Here is a 20,969-nt window from a genome sequence, read left to right as displayed (position 1 = left end):
ATTTCAAAAAGAGAAGACTAGCTAATAATAAGTTTAAAATTAGTTTTTTCGCAAGTGTGAATGAAATGTGAAAAAAAGAGATCGGGAAATGAATTGTTTTTTGGACACAAATTTAATATATTATGTTAATGCATTTTTCTCTCACTTATTTTTTCGCTCTTGTTTCTCTTTAATATTAAAATTTTGTCAATTTAGATCATTTAAGAATTTATTGATTTCTTTGAATTCGCATAATTTTGCGCATGAAATAAGATATAAGGCTGTATCGCTGCTTCAAATTCTCTTAAATAAATTGAGATTAAACAATAATTATACGTGTCGATAACAACGTGTGTTTATTGGTTTTTCGTCTGGCGCCTTCGATAATCGTAAACAGAGTACCGAATTACATAGATCCTCCCGACAATCTTAAGAAGAGATGCATTTTATAGCGAAAAGTTCTATAAATTGAAAAGAGTACTCGGTTATCTTTAACATTTTCCCTTTTCTTCCTCAACCCCGGAGCTATTCTCTTTTGATCTTTTTTCCTCTCTCTCGTTTACTGTCTCTCGAAAGACTGATGCATTTCTATTTTTGTCTTTTTTATTAATATTTTCTTATTATTCTCTTTTCTCTTAATATCTGTAAAGTACTGCCGGCGGACACCATAAATAATAATGCATAAACACGTGAATATAACACTCGGAAAGATACTAAACACACTTATACGCACTGATGTCCGATCGAGTGCATACCGGCCAATAGTGGTCGACTTTCCCTATCAAAGCGCGAATACATAGAAAGGAAATTTTTCCCTATTCTCGCAGTTGTACATGTGTGAAAGAAAATAATTGAAAAATCCCAAATCTCTAAATTGTTTCGATTGCATATGAATTCGCGTTGTTTTGCTATCAAATTGCGCGATAAATTTTTATTATCGACAAAGGTAAGCTGTCAGAACTGATACAAGAGAAATATAACTATAAATAAAAGTAACATATAATTTAGGCTATTAAGACCAAAGAAAATGAAGCACACCTATTTTAACATCAAATTTGTTTTTCTAAAAAAGAAATTTGTATATAATAAAATTTCACTATATTTACTATATTTATTATGCATTTCCGACTTATTTTTTATATAGAATTACATCCTTTTTGATTGTACTATTAGTTTTGATGCATTCGATATTATTATACATGTTTTTCATAAAATTATATACTTATTAAATTGGTTTATTATTATTTACCTGTAACAGATTTCGCAAAAGGAGTTGAGAAGATGTCACTAGCACGAAACGATGCGCTCGAAGAAAATAGGTGAAATTGTAACTCTTGAACGTTAGATAGGAGTATATCTTGATAGAGTAAATGTCCAAATCGAAGATTTGTTTCATTTATTAATGTTGTAGGTGTCATATTGATACATGATTGTACAAGAAATTCATTATAATCTCCTCCTAGCAGTAAAATTAAGTGAGATTCCGTTGGTAGACATCTCATTAAAATAAATACCTTTAAAATTAACATAAAATAACAATAATAGAGAGATAATGTTTTGAGATAATTTTATTAGGTACTTACAATAAAAAAAATTAATATTTTTTTTCGACAAGATTATGATATTTATATGATAATATGTTATAATAATATACGATAATAAATGTCTATTATGTGGGTAGCATCGTTGTTATAATAAATAGAAATAAATTCAGTTTTAATAATTTCAATATTTAATCATAATAAATTCATTTTCTTATCTCAAATATATTTTTGGAAAGTTGACTTATCGATGCGATTAAATCTATATAAGAAAGCTGTTCGTCTGACGATTTAACGTTTTTATCAATAGCAAAAGAAAATATGCCCACAATTAAGAACCAAAGAAGAACACAAAGAGACACGTTCGACATTCGTTTCAGAAATTTATTACATAAGATTAAACTCTTTAGAATAAAATCTTGTTTACGGAAAAAAAGTCTGCTAACACTGCTGTTCCATTGAAAAAGAAACGATTGTTAAGCCTATTGCACGAAAATACTTTTATATTATTTACCTAACTAGAACACACAAGCGCGCGGTTCGCGGGCGCCATTGCTCATTTTATATGAACAATGTAATATTAAAATAATATAATAATGTATTTATATATAATTTTATAAATTATCTAATTCAATAAAATTTTATTTATAAACAAACGTTTTCTAATATTTAAAATATAAAATTATTTATAAAAGTTTACACATGAATATTTTGAAAAAGTAGTAAGTACTTTATGCATTAATATAATTGTGACTTTTACTATGATAATAAAATAATATAATAAGATATTAATAAGTGACTATTATTCTCACTCTCTCTCTCTCCCAGTTTTTTTTTATAATATTTAATACATTTGAACAATACAATTTTTTTTGGAAACAGTAAAATATTTATAATTAATATTTTTTTCCGACATATATATATATATATATATCTCGGAATCTTTATATGTTAAATTTGACTCATTGATATCGAATATCAGCATGTTGCATCAAGATAATATCCCACCAAAAATGAAGAGCAAAATGATAAAAGTGAATGGCAACTACCCGATGTTGGTACTCCACGTCCTGCTATAGCAGCTATAGATAGGCTGCTTTTTTGATATCGGGACGAAATCGATTACGTTTTGATGTACCAACATCGGGAAGTGGCGATTCGCTCTTGCCATTTTGCTCATCATTTATTGACGGGACATTATTTTGAGGCAACATGCTGATATTCGATATCAATGGATCAAATTTAACATACAAAGATTCCGACATATATATATATATATATATATATATATATATATATATATTTATATATATGACTTACTATAAATTCGTGATTGTTTCTCTCTCTTTTTTAATGTTGATTCTTTATTCCAATTTAACTTTCCAATTTAACTTAGACTGATCCACAAAATGAAGTCTGACTGCTTCTGTTGACTATCATAAGTACGATAAATGTCACATACAATTATAAGCAATATAAATATTTAATTTGACTGCAATTTCATGTCTTTTCGAGAAATCGTTAATCTTTCCTTCTACACATTCTCGATTGTGTATTATAGCTTATTTAGAAATCGTAATCCAGAGCTCTTGATAACTGCACACATTAATAACGAAAGGATTATATTTACAGAAACAAAATGAAATTTGTCATAATAACTGTGCGGTTTGATTTATTATATCATCAATTTATTAAATTATCAACAATTTAAATAAAATAATTTTGATTAAAATATTGTTTTGCACGTATAATGCTAATACATTGTCCGAAATTTCGAAAATTTTAATTATTTTATGATAGAAATTATTTGATGATAGAAAAGACAGAGTAAGCGAAGGAAGAATTATTCAAAAAATATTCGATTTTGTAAAATATTTGAATAAATATCGAGACTTAAAAACCGAAAAAACTTAAATCGAATTAAATAGATTTTATTTTCAAATTATTTTATATTAATCAATATTTATATTAATTATTATTTTATAATAATTAATATCTATTAATTATTATTTTATAATGTAGTCTTAAAAAAATGAGATATAAAAACATTAGAAATCTTATACTCTTTAAATTAATCGTCATAATATTGTTTAATATTAATTATAATAATATTTAAATAAGTATTATTATATTTCTCGAAAATTGAAAATGACTTTTTTGTGAGAATGCTTTTATATACTGTAATAATGTGATAATCTATTATGTAGATAAATTATTATAAAAAAAAAAAAAAAAAAAAAAATAAATTATTATCTTATAATAATTTATCTACATAATAGATTATCACATTATTACAGTATTTCCAAACGTGTATTGTACATATATAATGTATGTGTGTGGTGTTGTATGTGTGTGTTTGAGTATATGGATATATGCATTTATGTCTGGGTTTATTCAGTTGCATGGTGATTTAGCGGTAAAGCGGAGTTCGAAGGATTACTGATTTCCGGACAAGTGCTTAGGGACAGTACATACTTAAGCGCAATACATGGCCAGGACGCTTTTCGTGCGCTTATTGATACAGCACTCCTCGTGGATGTCTCGCGCTTTCCTTCGATAGCGCCTACCGTCGAACGATCTATTCAACATCTCTTGTGCTCTTGATCGGGACAGAAACGGGAAAGAACCGGAAGCAAATGCATAATCGATCTTCTTTATTTCTGAAAAAAGTGCAAACTTTTGTAGCTGTGTGTACAAATAATATAAAAAGATCGTATCGTTCCATCACATTTTCTATCTATATGCATCACCGGTTTAATTGAACAATTTTTATGGTCATTTTGTTATTGTTTATTCATTACATTCTGCTTCTTATTTTTTCTCATTTAAAAATCTAAGAAAGTTTGAGATTTTCCAGAAAGTTCTTTCTTGTCACATGCCATCTTTAAGATCATACATCAGTGACAAAGTGATGATTGGTTAATTGCAGACAGAGATTGATCATTGCTGCCCTTAATCGTCTTTCATATAATACTGTGCTTAAGGAGCTATTTAGAAATTGATGGGTTTAAAGCAAAAATTCTCTCATATTTGGAAGCAACCCATAGTCAATAATATTATAATAAGCCATTATTTTAATGAATAGTTCATTTGGTCCGTATGCGTTCCAGATAGCTTCATTTTTTAAACTCGTTTAGTCGAAGGCTACGTAATGACATTGAAAAATAATCGCTGTCCAAAAAAATGTCTTATAAATATTTCATATTCTTTAAAAAAACTACAACAACTATCTCATTTAAGTGATTTATTAATAGATTGTAGAATAAATTTATCAATATATCATATTAATAACAGTATTTAAAAAATTTGTATACAATATTTTATAAAATATTTATAATTTAAATGGCAATTAAAACAATATTTAACATATGGTTGTGGTCCTTATCAAATATACGATGTAATAAAAATCAGGAGATCGGCATGGATGATAATCTTGTAAATTGCACAAGTCATCATTAAAAAAACACGTTATTTTAACTCAGTCTCTTGACGAAGTCTCTCACAGACGCATTAATTTTCTCGAATTCAAATTTAGTTAAAATAACGTGTTTTTTTAATGTGACTTGTGCAATTTGCAAGGTTATCATCCATGCCGGTCTCCTGATTTTTATTACATCGTGTATACTTGATAAGGACCACAACCATATGGTCGAAACGTCGTACTAATAAATCAATTTCTGGCAGTGGTCGATTATATTTCTTTGATCCTTTTATTTATTGGACTAGCGACATCAAGATATTCATAACCTTTTAATATTTAACAATTAATTAAAATTTCTTTTATTTTATTGTATAAAACACATACGCATATGCGATTAAATTCTAACAATAAGAGATACATTAAAAAATTCATAAATAAATCATGCTGGTTAAATTATCATCTTCAACTATAATTACAAATATTAAAATCTGATAAAGGAAACATTGCATACATTTAGGAAACAAATATATTATTTAACATTGTTACAGAAGTAGAAAATTTTGCACATTAATCCATTACCGATATATTAACTATCCCATTTGGCGTTTGGATTCGTGTATATAAGCCAAAAAAATATCTTCTGTATTGATTAGCTTTTATGCTTACATTGATCTCTACTATTATCATACATGAAATTGTACGAACCATCACAGACTATACGTAGAGTATCAGAGAGCTCCGTGCCACAATAATGCCAGGGCACGTTGGCGAGTTTTTGGTTGAGATAGCCGTGCGTTTGTGCGTTTCTTGATTCCGACACAAAAAACGCGATGGCGATCATCAGGCTCACAAGCACGTTCAATTGGTTCGTGGACATCTGAAAATATTCGTTCTCATTTAATTACGCGAACGCATACATGAGATTGGATTAATAAAAGAAAAGATGGAATATATTATATATTTATCAGAGAAATATTGTATATTTTATATTTATATCAGAGAAAATAAGCTTTTTCGGAGATAGAAAGATAAATAAGAATAGAAAAATAATGAGAAATATAAAACATAAGTGAGCATGTGTTAATTAAAAGTAGAAATTAAAATTAGATTGAAATTATGAACAGCGGTATCATTACGCAGTCTTCGACCAAATGAGTTTAAAAAATGAAGTTATTTGGAACACGCGCGCACTAGACAAATTATTTATGTTAAAATAAAATCTCATAAATAATGATATATTTAATGTTTACTCTTTATATATTCGACATAGAAATATTTATATATTTTTCTAAATGTGTATTTAAGTGACACGGTGCAACTTAAGCATAGAAATGGATGCCGCTCATCGTCCATGAAATCTCAATAACCAACCTGAATAACCTGTTGCCTCTGTTTATGTATCGAGTTTAATTAAATCGGGTATAATGTCACGGCATTCAAACGATCACGTAAGGTGCGTAGGATTTTTATTTTTAGATATTTCTCATTTAAATATAAATCTCATGATGCAAGAAAAGAGAAATAGACCGCGTATTTTCGTTCACGCGTGTCACGCAATCATCGCGACGGGAATTGCCTCCGACAAAACAAGAAAAAAGAGAAGATGCCTCTCTGTATGCTTATCCATGATAGCGATCTTTGTTCACACGCTTATTATGTTATCCTGCAATCAAATGGATATTAATACGCGGAGATCTTGTTATTTTAAGGTTTTGCATGTTCATTTCACATCTATTTCGATAATCGTGAAGATATTCAATATATTTATCGAAGGAATGCGTTTTTGACTACATTTGTAAAAACAGCAAAAACACTATCTCAGACAAACAGATAATTATATGCAGATTGTAGTTTAAAGAAATAAAAAGGTTTTATACAATGCACAGGCCTGTAAAATAAAAATATAAATAAATACGAATCTAATAATTCAAAATTATATTCTCATATATTTCAGTTAGGATTAACGATATTTATTTCGCGACTTTTCAAGGATGTGACCTTCCAAACACAAATTTAAGATATTATATTAATGCATTTTTTTCTCATGCACTTGTTTCTGTTTAATATTACAATTTTGTTAATTTAGGAATTTATTGATTTCTTTGAATTTGCATAATTTTGCGCATGAAATAAGATATCAGGCTGTATCGCTGCTTCAAATTCTCTTAAATAAATTAAGATTAAACAACAATTATACGTGTCGAAATAACGTGTGTTCATTGGCTTCTCGTCTGGTGTCTTCGATGATCGTATACAGAGTACCGAACTACATAGATCCTCCCGACAATCTCAAGAAGAGATGCATTTTATAGCGAAAAGTCCTGTAAATTGAAAAGGTACTCGGTTATCTTGAATGTTTTCCCTTTTCTTCCTCAACCCCGGAGCTATTCTCTTTGATCTTTTTTCTCTCTCTCGTTTACTGTCTCTCGAAAGACTGATGCATTTCTATTCTTGTCTTTCTCTTAATATTTTCTTATTATTCTCTTTTCTCTTAGTATCTGCAAAGTACTGCCGGCAGACACTATAAATAATAATGCATAAACACGTAAATATAACACTCGGAAAGATACTAAACACATTTATACGCACTGATGTCCGATCGTGTGCAAACCGGCCAATCGTGGTCGACTTTTCCGATCAAAGCGCGAATGCATACAAGGAAATCTTTCCCTATTCTCGCAGTTATACAGGTGTAAAAGAAAATAATTGAAAAATCCCAAATTTCTAAATCGCTTCGATTGCATATGTATTCGCGTTGTTTTGCTATCAAATTGAATTTCTTAGACTTTTAAATTTTCATTCACAATACTTGATATATTATAAAAGGCCATTGACTTAGTAGATAGAGTATTTAAAACTATCATACCCAACATACCTCCAAAAGAATCTAAATAAAATTATTAATCTGTTTTCTTGAGAATAATTATCTTTTAGTATAAATTTTTTCAACTTCTGTTTTTGCTTAAAATTTCTTTTTGATTTGAGTGTGTTCATTTCTACTAGCTCCCTTCTATCACATTGATCTTCTTCTTTGTTACAATCCTTATGTAAGAAATTTAACGGAAAAATTCTCTATATTGGCAAGAATATTGGAAAGTATTTACATAAAAAAAGAAAAAGTTTTTTTTGAAAAGTTTAAAATAATATTGTCATATGATAATTTGTTATAATAATATACAATAATAAACGTGTATGATGCGAATAGAGTTAAATGTTAACAAATTCAATATATAATCATAATAAATTCAACTTTTTAATTCCAATATATTCTCGGAAAATTAACTTACCGATGCGAATAAATCTGTACAAGAAAGCTGTTCGTTTGACGATTTAATTTTTTTATTAATAACGAAAGGAAATATGCCTACAGTTAATAACGAAAAACGCACACAGGGAGACACGTTTGACATTCTTTCCAAAAATTTATTACATAATGATACAATATTAAACTTTTTAAAATAAAATCTTTTTTACGAAAAGAAAATTTGCTAATATTGCTGTTTTAATGAAAAATAAACTAATGTTAAGCGTGTTGGACGAATGTACTTTTATATTATTTACATAATTGACCGATTGTATTCAGATAAGCGTGAGTGTGTGTGTGTATATATGTGCCATATTTAAATTTTATAATATAGTTTTTATGTAATTAGCCTAATAAATAAATTATGAAGTCAATCTAGAAATGAACAACACAAGCTCATTTCTCTTTATTTCACAGTGTTTGTTTTATGTTTACCAATTTCTCGAGGATCACAGACTCTTTGTTTCAAATCTCTAAGTAAAGCAAGTTATAGCCATAGATACGGATGGTTCGAATTTCCTATACTTTCGAGTCTTCCAACAGTCATATTGCCAATAGCTATGAGTTAGTTAATAGAATTAATAATCTTTATGTAGATGACCATCTTAGACTCATTTCTCTTGATGTCATATCCTTATTTACTAACGTATCTACAGATTTAATTATTGGCAGTGTTGCTAAACGTTGGCATTTGATCAAGGACAAAATTAAGATTCCATTTTTTTAATTTGCTATTGGACTGAAACTTGTTTTGAATTCTACTTTTTTTAAATTCAATGGGAGGATTTACAAACAAATATTCGGAACACCCATGGGTTCCCCTCTTTCCCCTATCTGTGCGGATTTGGTCTTGCAAGATCTTGAGGATAGAACCATTTCATAGCTTCCCTTCCATCTTCCTTTTTACTTCAGATACGTGGACGACATTGCTTTGATCGCGCCTTCCTCCTTTCTTGATCTCATTATGATAATTTTCAATTCTTTCCATGAAAGACTCAAATTTACTATGGAAATCGCCAACAACAATCAACTTAATTTTTTGGATGAGACCATTATTATTAAGAACAATTATTAACAACAATCACATTGAATTTGATTGGTAAATGAAACCCACTTTTTCCGGGAGATTTTTGAATTTTTTCTCGCAACATCCTTTAGCACATAAAAAGGACGTAATTATTGGCCTTACTGCCAAAATTTTTAAGTTATCGCATCCCCGGTTTCATGAGAAGAATTTTAGACTCATTTTTGAGATACTTTCTAATAATGGTTATCCTGCAAATCTCATTTTTTCCACAATCACGAACAGAATTAAGTCTCTTTTTCATAACCGTGTTGTGCCTCCTTCCTCTCCTCGTCCTTCCTCCTCTCCCTTTCATTCGTTCTTTGTGATTCCATACATTAAAGGTGTTTCCGAGCATTTTAAGGATATTGCTACTAAACTAGATAAATCTCTTGCTTACGTCGTGTTAAATAAATTGAATCGTTTCATAAAAACGCATAAGGATGCGCTACCGATAGAAAGTCACTCAAATGTGATATACAAAATTTGCTGCAGTAATTGCTCCGCTTCTTACGTGGGGCAGACGAGCAGATCGAACATTGATCGACCTTCTGAATATTTATCAGTTTTATCCCAGTATAGACTTGAGAGACATGAATTTTCATGAAATGACATAAAAATTTTGCATCAAGATCCTTCGTTTCTTAGAAGGATTATTCCACGATTCGTTCCTAAATTTTTATTTCTTCCCTCTCCTCTCACCGTTATCGGCACGCCGGGCGCTTCAATATTGCGTGCTCAGTATGTCTCGTGAGTTAAATGTCTCTTATACTTTACTATCTTAATGACACTTTTTCTTGCTTACTTGCTGTCATTCGTTTAACTGGCTTGTTTACTGCTTGTATGCATTTTCTCTGAATGATTTTGCATTAATTTCTCTTTAATTTACTGTTGTTTCACATTAATTTCACATTAATTTTTTCTTCTTTTTTGCTGTGATATGTTTGCATGGATGCGTGTTGCTATGCTCATTTTATTTTTCAGATCCCGGTTTTTATGGCTTTGGATTTATTAACTTGCAAAATAAGGAATCTTTTGGCATCAGACAAATGTGGATAGCGTGCAGTATCTCTCGATCCTTTACGCGGATACCATCGTTTTTTGACACTTTCTTTTCTTCACAGTTACGATCTCTGTGCTGGGACCTGGTGAGTAGCATGCCGACGTTTAGGCATATCCATAGCCATATTCTGTCATCCGAGCGTTATAAATTTATTTTTCTTTATTACAAATTTCGACTTTATCATTGTATTGATATATTGACGAATATTTGATCTGCGCCAACTTTTCTCATTAATTTGAACGTTGACCTTGCATTACAATTTAAATTTGCGAATGTTATTATTTGCGAGCGACCTGTTTCTCTTTACATTTATATATTTTTGTATTTTCGATAATGCATCGATTAGCATTGAGAAGGATTTGAAATAGATCGAAACGTTTGCGCGTGCATTTGTAATTCTTGTTAAGAATTTGTAATTGATTATTTGATTTATAATTTATCTCAATATTTTAAACAATTTTTTGCATATGACATCAATGCCTTGTGGTTTTTTATGCCTAAGTTATGCTATTCTTATAAAGATAAAAATATTATTTGTCTTTAATTAAAATGATTAATGAATTATTCAATTGCCTGATTCTTAAGAATTCTAATTATTAATATGCGCTTGAGTTCTAATTATTAATATGCACTTGAGGAGAAACAGTATAAATACACGCTTCAAATGTCTATTATCAGTTTATGCAGCTTTGTTAAACTTATGCATCTGTTTAACAAGCTTTATAATTCTATCTTATAATTAATCATTTGAGTTATGTGTTTCCATTGATCGTTGCACATAGAATCTATCCGGTAATTTTTATAAAATTTGTATAAAATAAAAGTTTATAACATTTTATTGCAAAATCCCAATTTAATACTATAATTAATGTGAAACGAAATATGATTTTAACACATAATTTTATTAAATTATTATATAATATGTTACAATATTCATATTGTTATCTTCTAAAATGCACATTATATTAATTTTGAGAAAATGTTTAATACGATATTATTAGATATCAAAATCAATACGTTATAATTAAATAAACAAAAAGAACAAATAAAATAAATAAATAAGCTTTTAAACAATAATTATATAGTTTATATAATTATATTATTTATTATAATTATAATTATAATTATAAGTTATAATTATATTATTTATTATAATTATAAGTTATAATTATATTATTTATTAAACAATAATTATATAGTTTATATAATTATATTACATATTATAATTAAAAGTTATAATTATGTTATTTATTTAATTTATCAAGATAATTATGAATATTGTCGAAAATCGAATATCTATTTTTATATATATTAAAAAATATTTATTTTGTATATGACATTTTATATATGTACGAAGAATAAAAAACAATAAACGGAAGAAGCTTAATCAAATGGTCAAGAAACATCAGGACGGTTAAGAAACAATGTTCATTACTATATTGGTGTCTTCTATGTTTATTTTATTGGTATATAATTATTATGTGTATCATAAAAAATACGGGCAATTTCTTAATCTTATACCGGGACCATCGGGTTTTCCGATTATTGGCAATGCGCTCCAATGCTATGTGTCAGCAGGTAAATACAAAATTTCTAAGCTATTTACATTAATTGACAAATGAAATCTGTGTCAGAAGCAAAAATTCATAAATCATTTTTTCTGAAACATATTTATCAAGTTTATTATATGTAGATTACTTTTCTTTGCAATAACAATTTGCAATTCATTTTCTTTATTATTCTTTATCTGTTTTCAACGTATTTGGATAGAAGTGCACATTAATGTTGAAAATAAAATTAGTCAAAACATTTGTGTATTGATGTTTATAATATAATTTTCAGAGAAATTATGGAAGCTCTTCTGTAAATTACCTGATGAATATTATCCCATTATTAAATTCGGATTTTTTTATATATATTTAGTGGGTATCCGTCATCCAGATGATTTAGAGGTAATAAAAGAAATTTCATTCTCTGTACACATTACGATTAAATTAGATTGAAGAGTTTTGCGATTTACAAAAAGATTTTTACTGATAAAAAGTGTTTCTTAAAAAAACTGAAATCCAAATTGATACTCCATCGAGGTTAGAATAAAATATAGAGATACAATTTATAAATTATTTGTGTATCTAACATTAAAGTGTATCTAAGATATCAGTATATCTAAGATATTTCAGTGATATAATAAGTGAATAATATATATTTTTTTCTGTTTCCAATGATTTCAGACGATACTAAGCAGCACTAAGCACATCGAGAAAAGTTTTCTGTATAACGTTCTTCATCCTTGGTTAAATACAGGTCTCGGCACTAGTACAGGTAATATAATAATAATATAATAAAATATTATATAATATATATATAATATAATATAATATAATATATAATATAATATAATATAATAATAAAATAATAAAATATAATAATGTTAATATATGTATAAGTACATATATACTTTTCTATTACAATTTGTTGTGAAACGTCACTTCGTTTACAAGCCAGATCACAGAAAATCAAACAAAATGTTACAATTAGACTTAAATATATTACATATCTAGTTTTATCTTTAATCCGCAGCGGTGCACAATATAACTCAGGATAACTGCGAAACATAGATGTCACTGTGCTGTGATTCCTTTTATTAAATCTTTATTAATTAGACTGATTACAAAATTAGCTTTCTGTTTACAAGCGAGATTTCGCGGAAAGTGTAGAACAACACTAAAAGTACTTTTAGTATTACACTACGGTAAAAAAAAGCTCTGATAAACTGTCATCTATGTATGCGAGTCTGAATTAAATATAAACTTGAAATAAAAATATTATAGTTGTTGTTATTAAAGATAAAAGACATTAATAGAATATTATACTAAATAGTAAATTTATATCTCTTTGTTACAAAAATTAATAAAAAAGAAATTTTCAGGAGAAATAATTTCGCTGTGATGCATGTACAATATATATGGTTATAAATGAAGAAATAGATAAGATAGATATTCTAGTTAAATCAAACACCATCACTAATAGATTCTAATATCAGTAATAGATTTAATTAATATAAATTTATATATTATATATTATATATTTATATATTTATATTATTATTATACCTTAGATATTTATAGTAATTTATTTTTATCTGGTAATTTTAGAGATATTTTTTAGTTAAATCAAATACACCACCACGAATAGATTGTACTATCAGTAATAGACTTAATTATTATTAATTTATATATTATATATTATATGTAATATATATATATATATATATATATATATATTATAGCATATTATTTATTAAATATATTATATATATTATATGTATATTATATATTATATATTATATTATATATTATATATTTATATATTTATATTTATAATAATTTATTTCTATCTGCCAATTTATAAAGATTTAATTACAAAATAATAATTACATTTACGTTGATATTTGCAATTTCTCTTTTATAGCACAATTTTGTGTTATCTTGTTTCTGTTTTAGCGATTAAATGGCGGGCGCGGCGAAAGATGTTAACACCTGCGTTCCATTTTAATATATTAAATAAGTTTGGGGATATTTTTATCAAGGAGGGCGATTACATGACAAAATCTTTGAAAGATGTCGGAGGGACAGTTGTAGAAGATTTATTACCATTTATTAGTGAACATACGTTAAATGCGATATGCGGTAAGTGATTCTTATTTTGCATTATGTATACAGGAATTTTATTCTAAGTGATTATAGCTTCAAATAAAAATAGAATAATGTTTGTATGCGAAGTATCAATAATCAACAAGGAAAAATAGATAATATTCAATATTTAAAAAAAAAAGCAATCTACAAGATATTCACCTGTAAATAATCTTCGACTGTTTTAATTAAATGCATTTGTAGAAACTGTCATGGGCGTTTCTTTGCAAAAATTTGGCGAGGTGCAACAAAAGTATCGAAATGCGATTCACGATATACACGAATTAATAATTTACAGGTAATTCATAGATATAATTGGAATATAATTGTATCATATTTTAACTTATAATCCACATCTTTTAACTTATTCTAACTTTTTCTATGATTTATTAACTGTGATACATTAAATTATACATTTTGAAAGATAAATTAATTAATGAATAATTACGTAAAGGTGAACTTAGTGAAAACGGCAGTTCGTTTACAAGTCGACAATTTTTAATCAAAATCTATTGTATGTGTATCACTAAATATTTCATTACAAAATTATTTGTAATTTTTAAAATGTTAAAAATATCAGAACAATAAAGAGAAAAATAAATGTATTCAAAATTTGTAATGAAATTATCTTTGATCAAAACTCTATAGCTTAGATAAAATAAAAAGTTGTTAATACAAATTCTACTTTTCTGTAACATATATACATTTAAATTTTTTATATATTCTTTACAATCTATGGTCATTAAAGATTAAACTAATTTCATGATAGCTTTAATGAAGGCAAAATAACATTATTGGAATTATATCATCATTTGAAATTATGTAATTTTATTGAATTTCGTTTAGTATTAGATTTTTTTTTTATTTTTTTTCTATGATTATTAGATTTTTTTCATGATGGCTTTAATTAAGACTTTTACAAAACAACATTATTGAAGTTATATCATTTGAAAATATGTAATTTTATTTAATTTTGGTTTAGAGGATTAAGGCCTTGGTTGTATAATGATTTATTATTCTCATTATCACCGCAAGGAAGAAAGCAAAAGAAAGTCTTGAAAATATTGCATGGATTTACGGAAAAAGTACGTTATCACATTAATTTAAACCTTACAACACTTTTATATGTAAAATAACTATAAATCTCGTAATCTTTGTTATTTATTGTAAATATTAATATTATGTTATAAATAGCACTTATTTACAATACCATTGCTGTTTAATATAAAACTTCTTGTCAGAAATTAAATATTGTACTTGTATAGATCATCGCGGAAAGAAAACTTTATCACGAACGCACCAATGACCGATACTTAAAAAACCTTGAAAGTAACAAAGAGGCAGAAAATTTCGACGTGTTTGGAAGTACGTAAGAGATCAGAGCTTCTAATTTAAGTTTGGCTGCGCAATTAATTTAATATTGTACATTATGCTTGCATTATTTATATTAAACACATAATCACATGTAATAATACAACATATGTTTGCTGTAAAATTAAATCATTATTATTTGTAATAGAGTTTGAATTTTAAACAAGAACTGTTATTGTATAATGAAAGTGTGGCGTGTAAAAGTGAAATTATTATTAATATGTTTTTTTTAGTTAAAAAATATAAGCTAGCCATGTTGGACCTTTTAATAGCGGCATCTCGAGAAAATTCTCTAACTGATTCGGATATCAGAGAAGAAGTTGACACTTTCATATTTGCAGTATGTATCTGTAAACTTTTTTATTTTTTTGTACATGATATCTAAGTATGTATAACAATATAACGATATGCAAATGATGATGGTTATAGGGTCATGATACTACAGCGACGGGCATAATGTTTGCTTTACTTCTCTTAGCTGAGCATAAAGATATCCAGGTACCTATTTCTCGCAATATATTGCGATATATAATTTAAGTTAAGACTTTTATTCAATGTAATAAAGATATTAAGTTCTTGTTACGATATATTTTTCCTAGATATATTAAAATTTGATTCATAAAGAATTTATCTTTATCTGTGCACTAAAAATCAGAATTGAGAAATACATTTTCATTATATTATTGATGACACAGGAGCATGTGAGGGCTGAAGTCGATACTGTGATGCAAGAGAATGGAGGAAAACTTAACATGAAGTCATTACAAAATTTATCATATTTAGACAGATGTTTAAAGGAAGCGCTACGTTTGTATCCCAGCGCGTCTTTCATATTACGCAAGACTGGGGATGCTGTAAAATTACGTAATTATAGTCACTTTTTGCTGCATATATTTTTGAATATGTTACATAATATGGAGTATATATTATTGAGTGTAAAGTAAGATTAATTAGTATTTTAAGAATACAATATTGTTATATTTTATTTTTCTCAAAGAAACGCTTATTTTCGTGAATTTTAGTATTTTTCAATTTTATAATAATTTTCAGAATCATATATCGTACCCGCTGGAACGATCTTAGGTCTTAATATCTACGGAGTTCACAGAGATCCCAATTTTTGGCCAAATCCAGATGTATTTGATCCGGACAGATTCTTACCCGAAAGGATAAAGAATCGTCATCCTTATTCTTATATACCATTCAGCGCAGGACCGAGAAATTGCATAGGTGAATTGATCGCGATTTTCGTTTCTTTTCGTATCGATAATTTAAACTTCGAATTGTAGGTCAACGTCTCGGATTGCTGATGATGAAAGCTATAATAGCTCCTCTGATACATAATTTTTACGTGGAACCTGTTGAGTACTTAAAAAATATTCGATTATTGCTTGATTTAGTAATACATCCTGCTCATCCGGTTCATATAAGATTCATCCCGATCGAATACAAACAGCCGTTTAAAAATAACATGGATATTGCAAGAGTGTAACAAGATGATGCAGTGGGAAAAATCGAAGAAAATTGTTATGCATATTATACGTTCAATTATGAGGAAAATATTATGTAAACATTAAGTTTAATTATGAAAATATACACATAAAAAATCTTATAAATCAGAACTCTATATACCCAAATTTAACGTATGTAAGGATCCTCTAGCATGTGCAATCACAATAAAAACCTTTATCCATAAAATATATGTGTGCAAAGCTAATAAAACATTTATTTTTTTGAGTCTTATTCATAGAATTAAAAGAAAGTTTCAATCGACGCAATGGACATTTCCCACGAGTTTTGCCCTGGATAAAAATGAATATCTTTTTTTCGAAATAATGCACGCATCATATGTTAAGGTGTCAAGATTGATAGATATCTATTTCGATGATTAGAGGACGCCATAGTGGATCATGATTGCTGTTTTAATTTTCATCTTTATTTGCTGTAACAAGTTTTCATTCTTTGGATTAATGAATTGTTTTCTACTTTTTTTTTGGTAACTAGAATCTTTTTCTTCGAAATAATTTTAATCGACGAAATATATTATCGTATACTTGAATCGATTTACAATACTATGATTATATTTTTATATCTGCAGCAGTTTAAATTTGTCAACAAAGTTAATTAAATTAAATTTTTTTTTGTTATACGAAATAATATTTTTATGTTTTTTCTTTGTCCACTTTCAATTTTATGTGATAAATGTTTTAATTATACATTTGAAAGATGTAGTGTATTTTGAAAGATCTCCACATTATCGTACAACTTTAAATTTAATTCCTTCACACATAAAATATTATTTGTATTATATTTGTTTTTTTCTGTGTTTTAAATTAAACGCATATTTTAAATGACATATATATTGGTATATATTGATATTTTTGCAAAACACATCTATAAAATGTATTCCTTTTTTACATAAATCTCGTGGGAGACAGATCTGTCGCGTAGATTTACACTTACATCGCGAAATCGCGAAATCGCAGCTTTGCGAATTCGTGGAAAACGAAGGAAAATGGTGATTTTTCGCAGAAACGTAAATATCGGTAACAGCCGATACGACATCGATAAATTAGAATTCGGTCTGTGTAGCTGGCACTCGTAATTTACAAAGTTGTCTCTCTAACTCTAAAATGTCAGTTAAGTCTTAACTAATGTTAAAATCATAGTAATCTTTGGGTAATAACAGGCCTTCAAAATAAAAAGTATGAGGCATAATAACCACTCTTACAGAATTATTTCGAGAAAATTTTCGTTTTTTTGTCGCATGAATGATACAAGTGAAAACCGACATCGATTGGTCAGACAGAGTACGAAAAGTTGGCGTGTTGTTCTACTTTTGAGGGACCGTAAGTCATTAGCGTGAATTCATTGTATGAATTGGCGGTATCGAATTCATGTCTGAAACAAGGACCAGATTCTGAATCGGTTCACTGTGTTACTATAATGGACACGTGTTTTCACGTGCAGCAAACGTTATACGTGTATACACAATCGACGTACGGAATACAAATTACACTTCAACTCGTCGTCAGGTGCATAATGATTTAATTATAGAACTATCTAGAATGAATTGAAAAGCAGAAGAACATTAATCTTTATAACATTTAAAACTTTATAAGAAAAACATTAAGCTTTATAATTCTGCATTCAGTTTTCTACGTAAATTAATTCATCATTATTTATAAATTTATAGATTTATAGATCAATATTTTTAGAAAAGTCTGGTCTTGCTTTAGGGATTAATCTTAAATTTGAAAATGACAATATTTTCTTATCATTAATTACCCTAAATAAAAAAGTTAATCAACTAGTTTACATTATCAATCAGACTATTTTTTAACCTTTTCAAAATCAAAAACTTGTAAGACTACAAATCACTGAAACATTATGCAAGTGACTTGGAAGTGAATCATCAGTTTTCAATTCGAGCAGGATATTTAAGCACAAAATGAAAGTGCAAGTCCATCCTTAACACAAGCTTTAGATGTAATCGTCTGCATATCTAATCCATGAGATATTGCTCGCTCTTTTTTACTATGATGATGTAATGATAATTATCTGTAATGATAATTATCTGTGATTATATAAATAAGACATTCTCTTAAAAGCAGCAACAGGAAGCAATACCGATGACGTTGGTAATCGCTATAATATGAACCGTAGCGCGGAAATCTCTGTTGAAAGGGCCCGCTTTATCTTTTGTAATTGCGTGAACGATTACTTGTCGACGCTGATAAATCCTCGATTCACGATGATGCGCACCGCTTCGAAGATAGAAGCGCCTACTCTCTAAAAATGAATCAGTGTATTATCACTGAAAAACAATAAATAGTAATTTAATATCTGAAGCCTCTCTATTGGGCTTGTATCAGAAATTAAATCGAAGTAATACTTCTAATTTTAAATGTCGCTCTTTGCAAACTTTATATAATTCTTATAACTAAAATTAAATACGAGAGAGAGAGATAGCGATTGTAGCGGTAAATGAACGAACTAGCGATTACTGGTTTTACAGTAAAATTTACTGATTTTACAGTGAATTTTATTTTAACTGACCATAATCAGTGAGATATAAGATAAAATAACAAAAAAATAAGCGTTTCCATTGAAGATCATTAAAATACTCACTGATTCTCAGTAAAATCTTATTTTACTGTTTAAATTAGTGATATTTTCACTGATTCACTTTTAGAGAGTAGAGTTAGGTTTCATTTATCATAGCATTCTACAGACACGCGTTCCTCGATGATAGCGCGATTGTCTAGTCCTGGAAGGGAAGATTTTGAGAAACAATATCACACCTGCCGGCGCAAAAATTCCTGAGACAGAAGCGAACAAACAACGGAAGTAACGCGGTCCATGACTCCGCGAGGTCATCCGCTTTTACACGACTTGGGAGTGCGGTTGCACCACCAACATTGGTCGCAAGTATGTAAATTCTCGTCTGTCTAATTCGAAATATCCGATAATCGATGTAATTCAGTATTTATTGAGCAACGATTTTGGCAACTAGTGCATAATAAGAAAAGAAAATAATATATGGGTTGTACAAGATTTAAGATAAGATAATGTTTATAAAAATATTGTGTTGGTATTAAAAATTTTCAAAAATTTATAAATCTTGGTTTGAGTGAATCTTTGCAAAAATTTCGTCTTGTATTTTGTCTTGTCTCGATTTTATTAACAATTTTTATTTAATACTAAACAATTAAAAAAAATAATATTTAATATAATCTTTATAATATATAATTATTTCAAATAATTATTAGTTATGTGTCATTCTATTTACCTCCCAAAAAACATTATATTATTAAATATTCGTTATTGGTATGAAAAGGTAATTACATATAGAATACAGATGGCTACATGCAAACGCACGCACCCAAAAAACTTTGTACATGTGCTATAGTTTTATGTAAAATTTTTTATTGTTTATTTTGTTTATTGTATTAATTGTTTTTAAAATTGTCAATATATAAACATTTTTATTTATTAAATAAATTTGTTTAAGTTCGTATAATATAGTTCATTTTTTTTTTAACATTTAATTTACAAATATACACATTGAGAAAAAATTTAGTTGCATTAATTAAATTCTGGTAGATTCAAGCAGTATGTCTGTTGGAAAATGGACGAACCAGAATTCTTGTAGGAATTATCAGATGAATCTGATTAATTTCTTCCTGTTAAATTTATCAAATTTTCTGGTTAATAATATTAAACTCACCAGCACCAAGTCGTCTAAAATTTTTTCCATCTAATCTGAAAAGTCTGTTTAATATTTTGAATTCCAACACGATTATTGATAAATTCAATCCAGATTATTGAATAAATTATTTTAAATTCAGTTTGTTAGAAATTAAACTGATAAACAGTGATGCAAGAAGAGGATGCAACTCAAACACTTACAATCAGAGTGCTAGCGTCCTCTTTCTGGCATTATTGCTCGTAAGAGAAAGAAATATACTTTGGATTTAATGTTAATACTAGTTCTCTTTATATACATTTCATGGCAAATATTGAATACGAGTT

At 27.9% G+C, this 20,969-nt stretch overlaps 2 protein-coding genes across 4 annotated transcripts in view; one reads left to right on the top strand and one right to left on the bottom strand.

Annotated features, from left to right (window-relative positions):
* Positions 1–20,969, bottom strand: part of LOC112638378 (LIRP-like) — a 44,272-nt gene that overhangs the window by 3,179 nt on the left and 20,124 nt on the right. The gene's annotated exons all lie outside the window — the stretch shown is intronic.
* Positions 10,262–16,982, top strand: LOC112638376 (cytochrome P450 4C1-like). 3 transcript variants are annotated; one of them, XM_025409957.1, is made up of 13 exons: positions 10,262–10,456; positions 11,729–11,949; positions 12,214–12,323; positions 12,603–12,693; positions 13,875–14,060; positions 14,268–14,361; positions 15,046–15,148; positions 15,329–15,428; positions 15,668–15,774; positions 15,864–15,932; positions 16,130–16,298; positions 16,485–16,664; positions 16,724–16,982. In XM_025409957.1, the coding sequence occupies exons 2-13, from the start codon at positions 11,796–11,798 to the stop codon at positions 16,924–16,926; spliced, it is 1,566 nt and encodes a 521-aa protein (XP_025265742.1). In that variant the 5' UTR covers positions 10,262–10,456; positions 11,729–11,795; the 3' UTR covers positions 16,927–16,982. The 3 variants fall into 3 exon arrangements, with proteins under 3 accessions (XP_025265742.1, XP_025265743.1, XP_025265744.1); XM_025409958.1 differs by lacking the exon at positions 15,864–15,932; XM_025409959.1 differs by lacking the exons at positions 11,729–11,949; positions 12,214–12,323.

Source organism: Camponotus floridanus, unplaced genomic scaffold (assembly GCF_003227725.1).
Source record: "Camponotus floridanus strain SB8 unplaced genomic scaffold, Cflo_v7.5 scaffold298, whole genome shotgun sequence".
Taxonomy (NCBI): Eukaryota; Metazoa; Arthropoda; class Insecta; order Hymenoptera; family Formicidae; genus Camponotus; species Camponotus floridanus.
The sequence above is the reverse complement of the archived record's forward strand: the minus strand, read 5'-3'. Positions and strand labels throughout refer to the sequence as shown.

Bases quoted from the DNA above. Each gene is read 5' to 3' on its own strand.
- LOC112638376 (XM_025409957.1), top strand. From the start codon at position 11,796: ATGTTCATTACTATATTGGTGTCTTCTATGTTTATTTTATTGGTATAT. The intron at 14,362-15,045 runs GTAATTCATAGA...ATTTTGGTTTAG, and splicing joins CACGAATTAATAATTTACAG to AGGATTAAGGCCTTGGTTGT. The intron at 15,933-16,129 runs GTACCTATTTCT...TTGATGACACAG, and splicing joins CTGAGCATAAAGATATCCAG to GAGCATGTGAGGGCTGAAGT.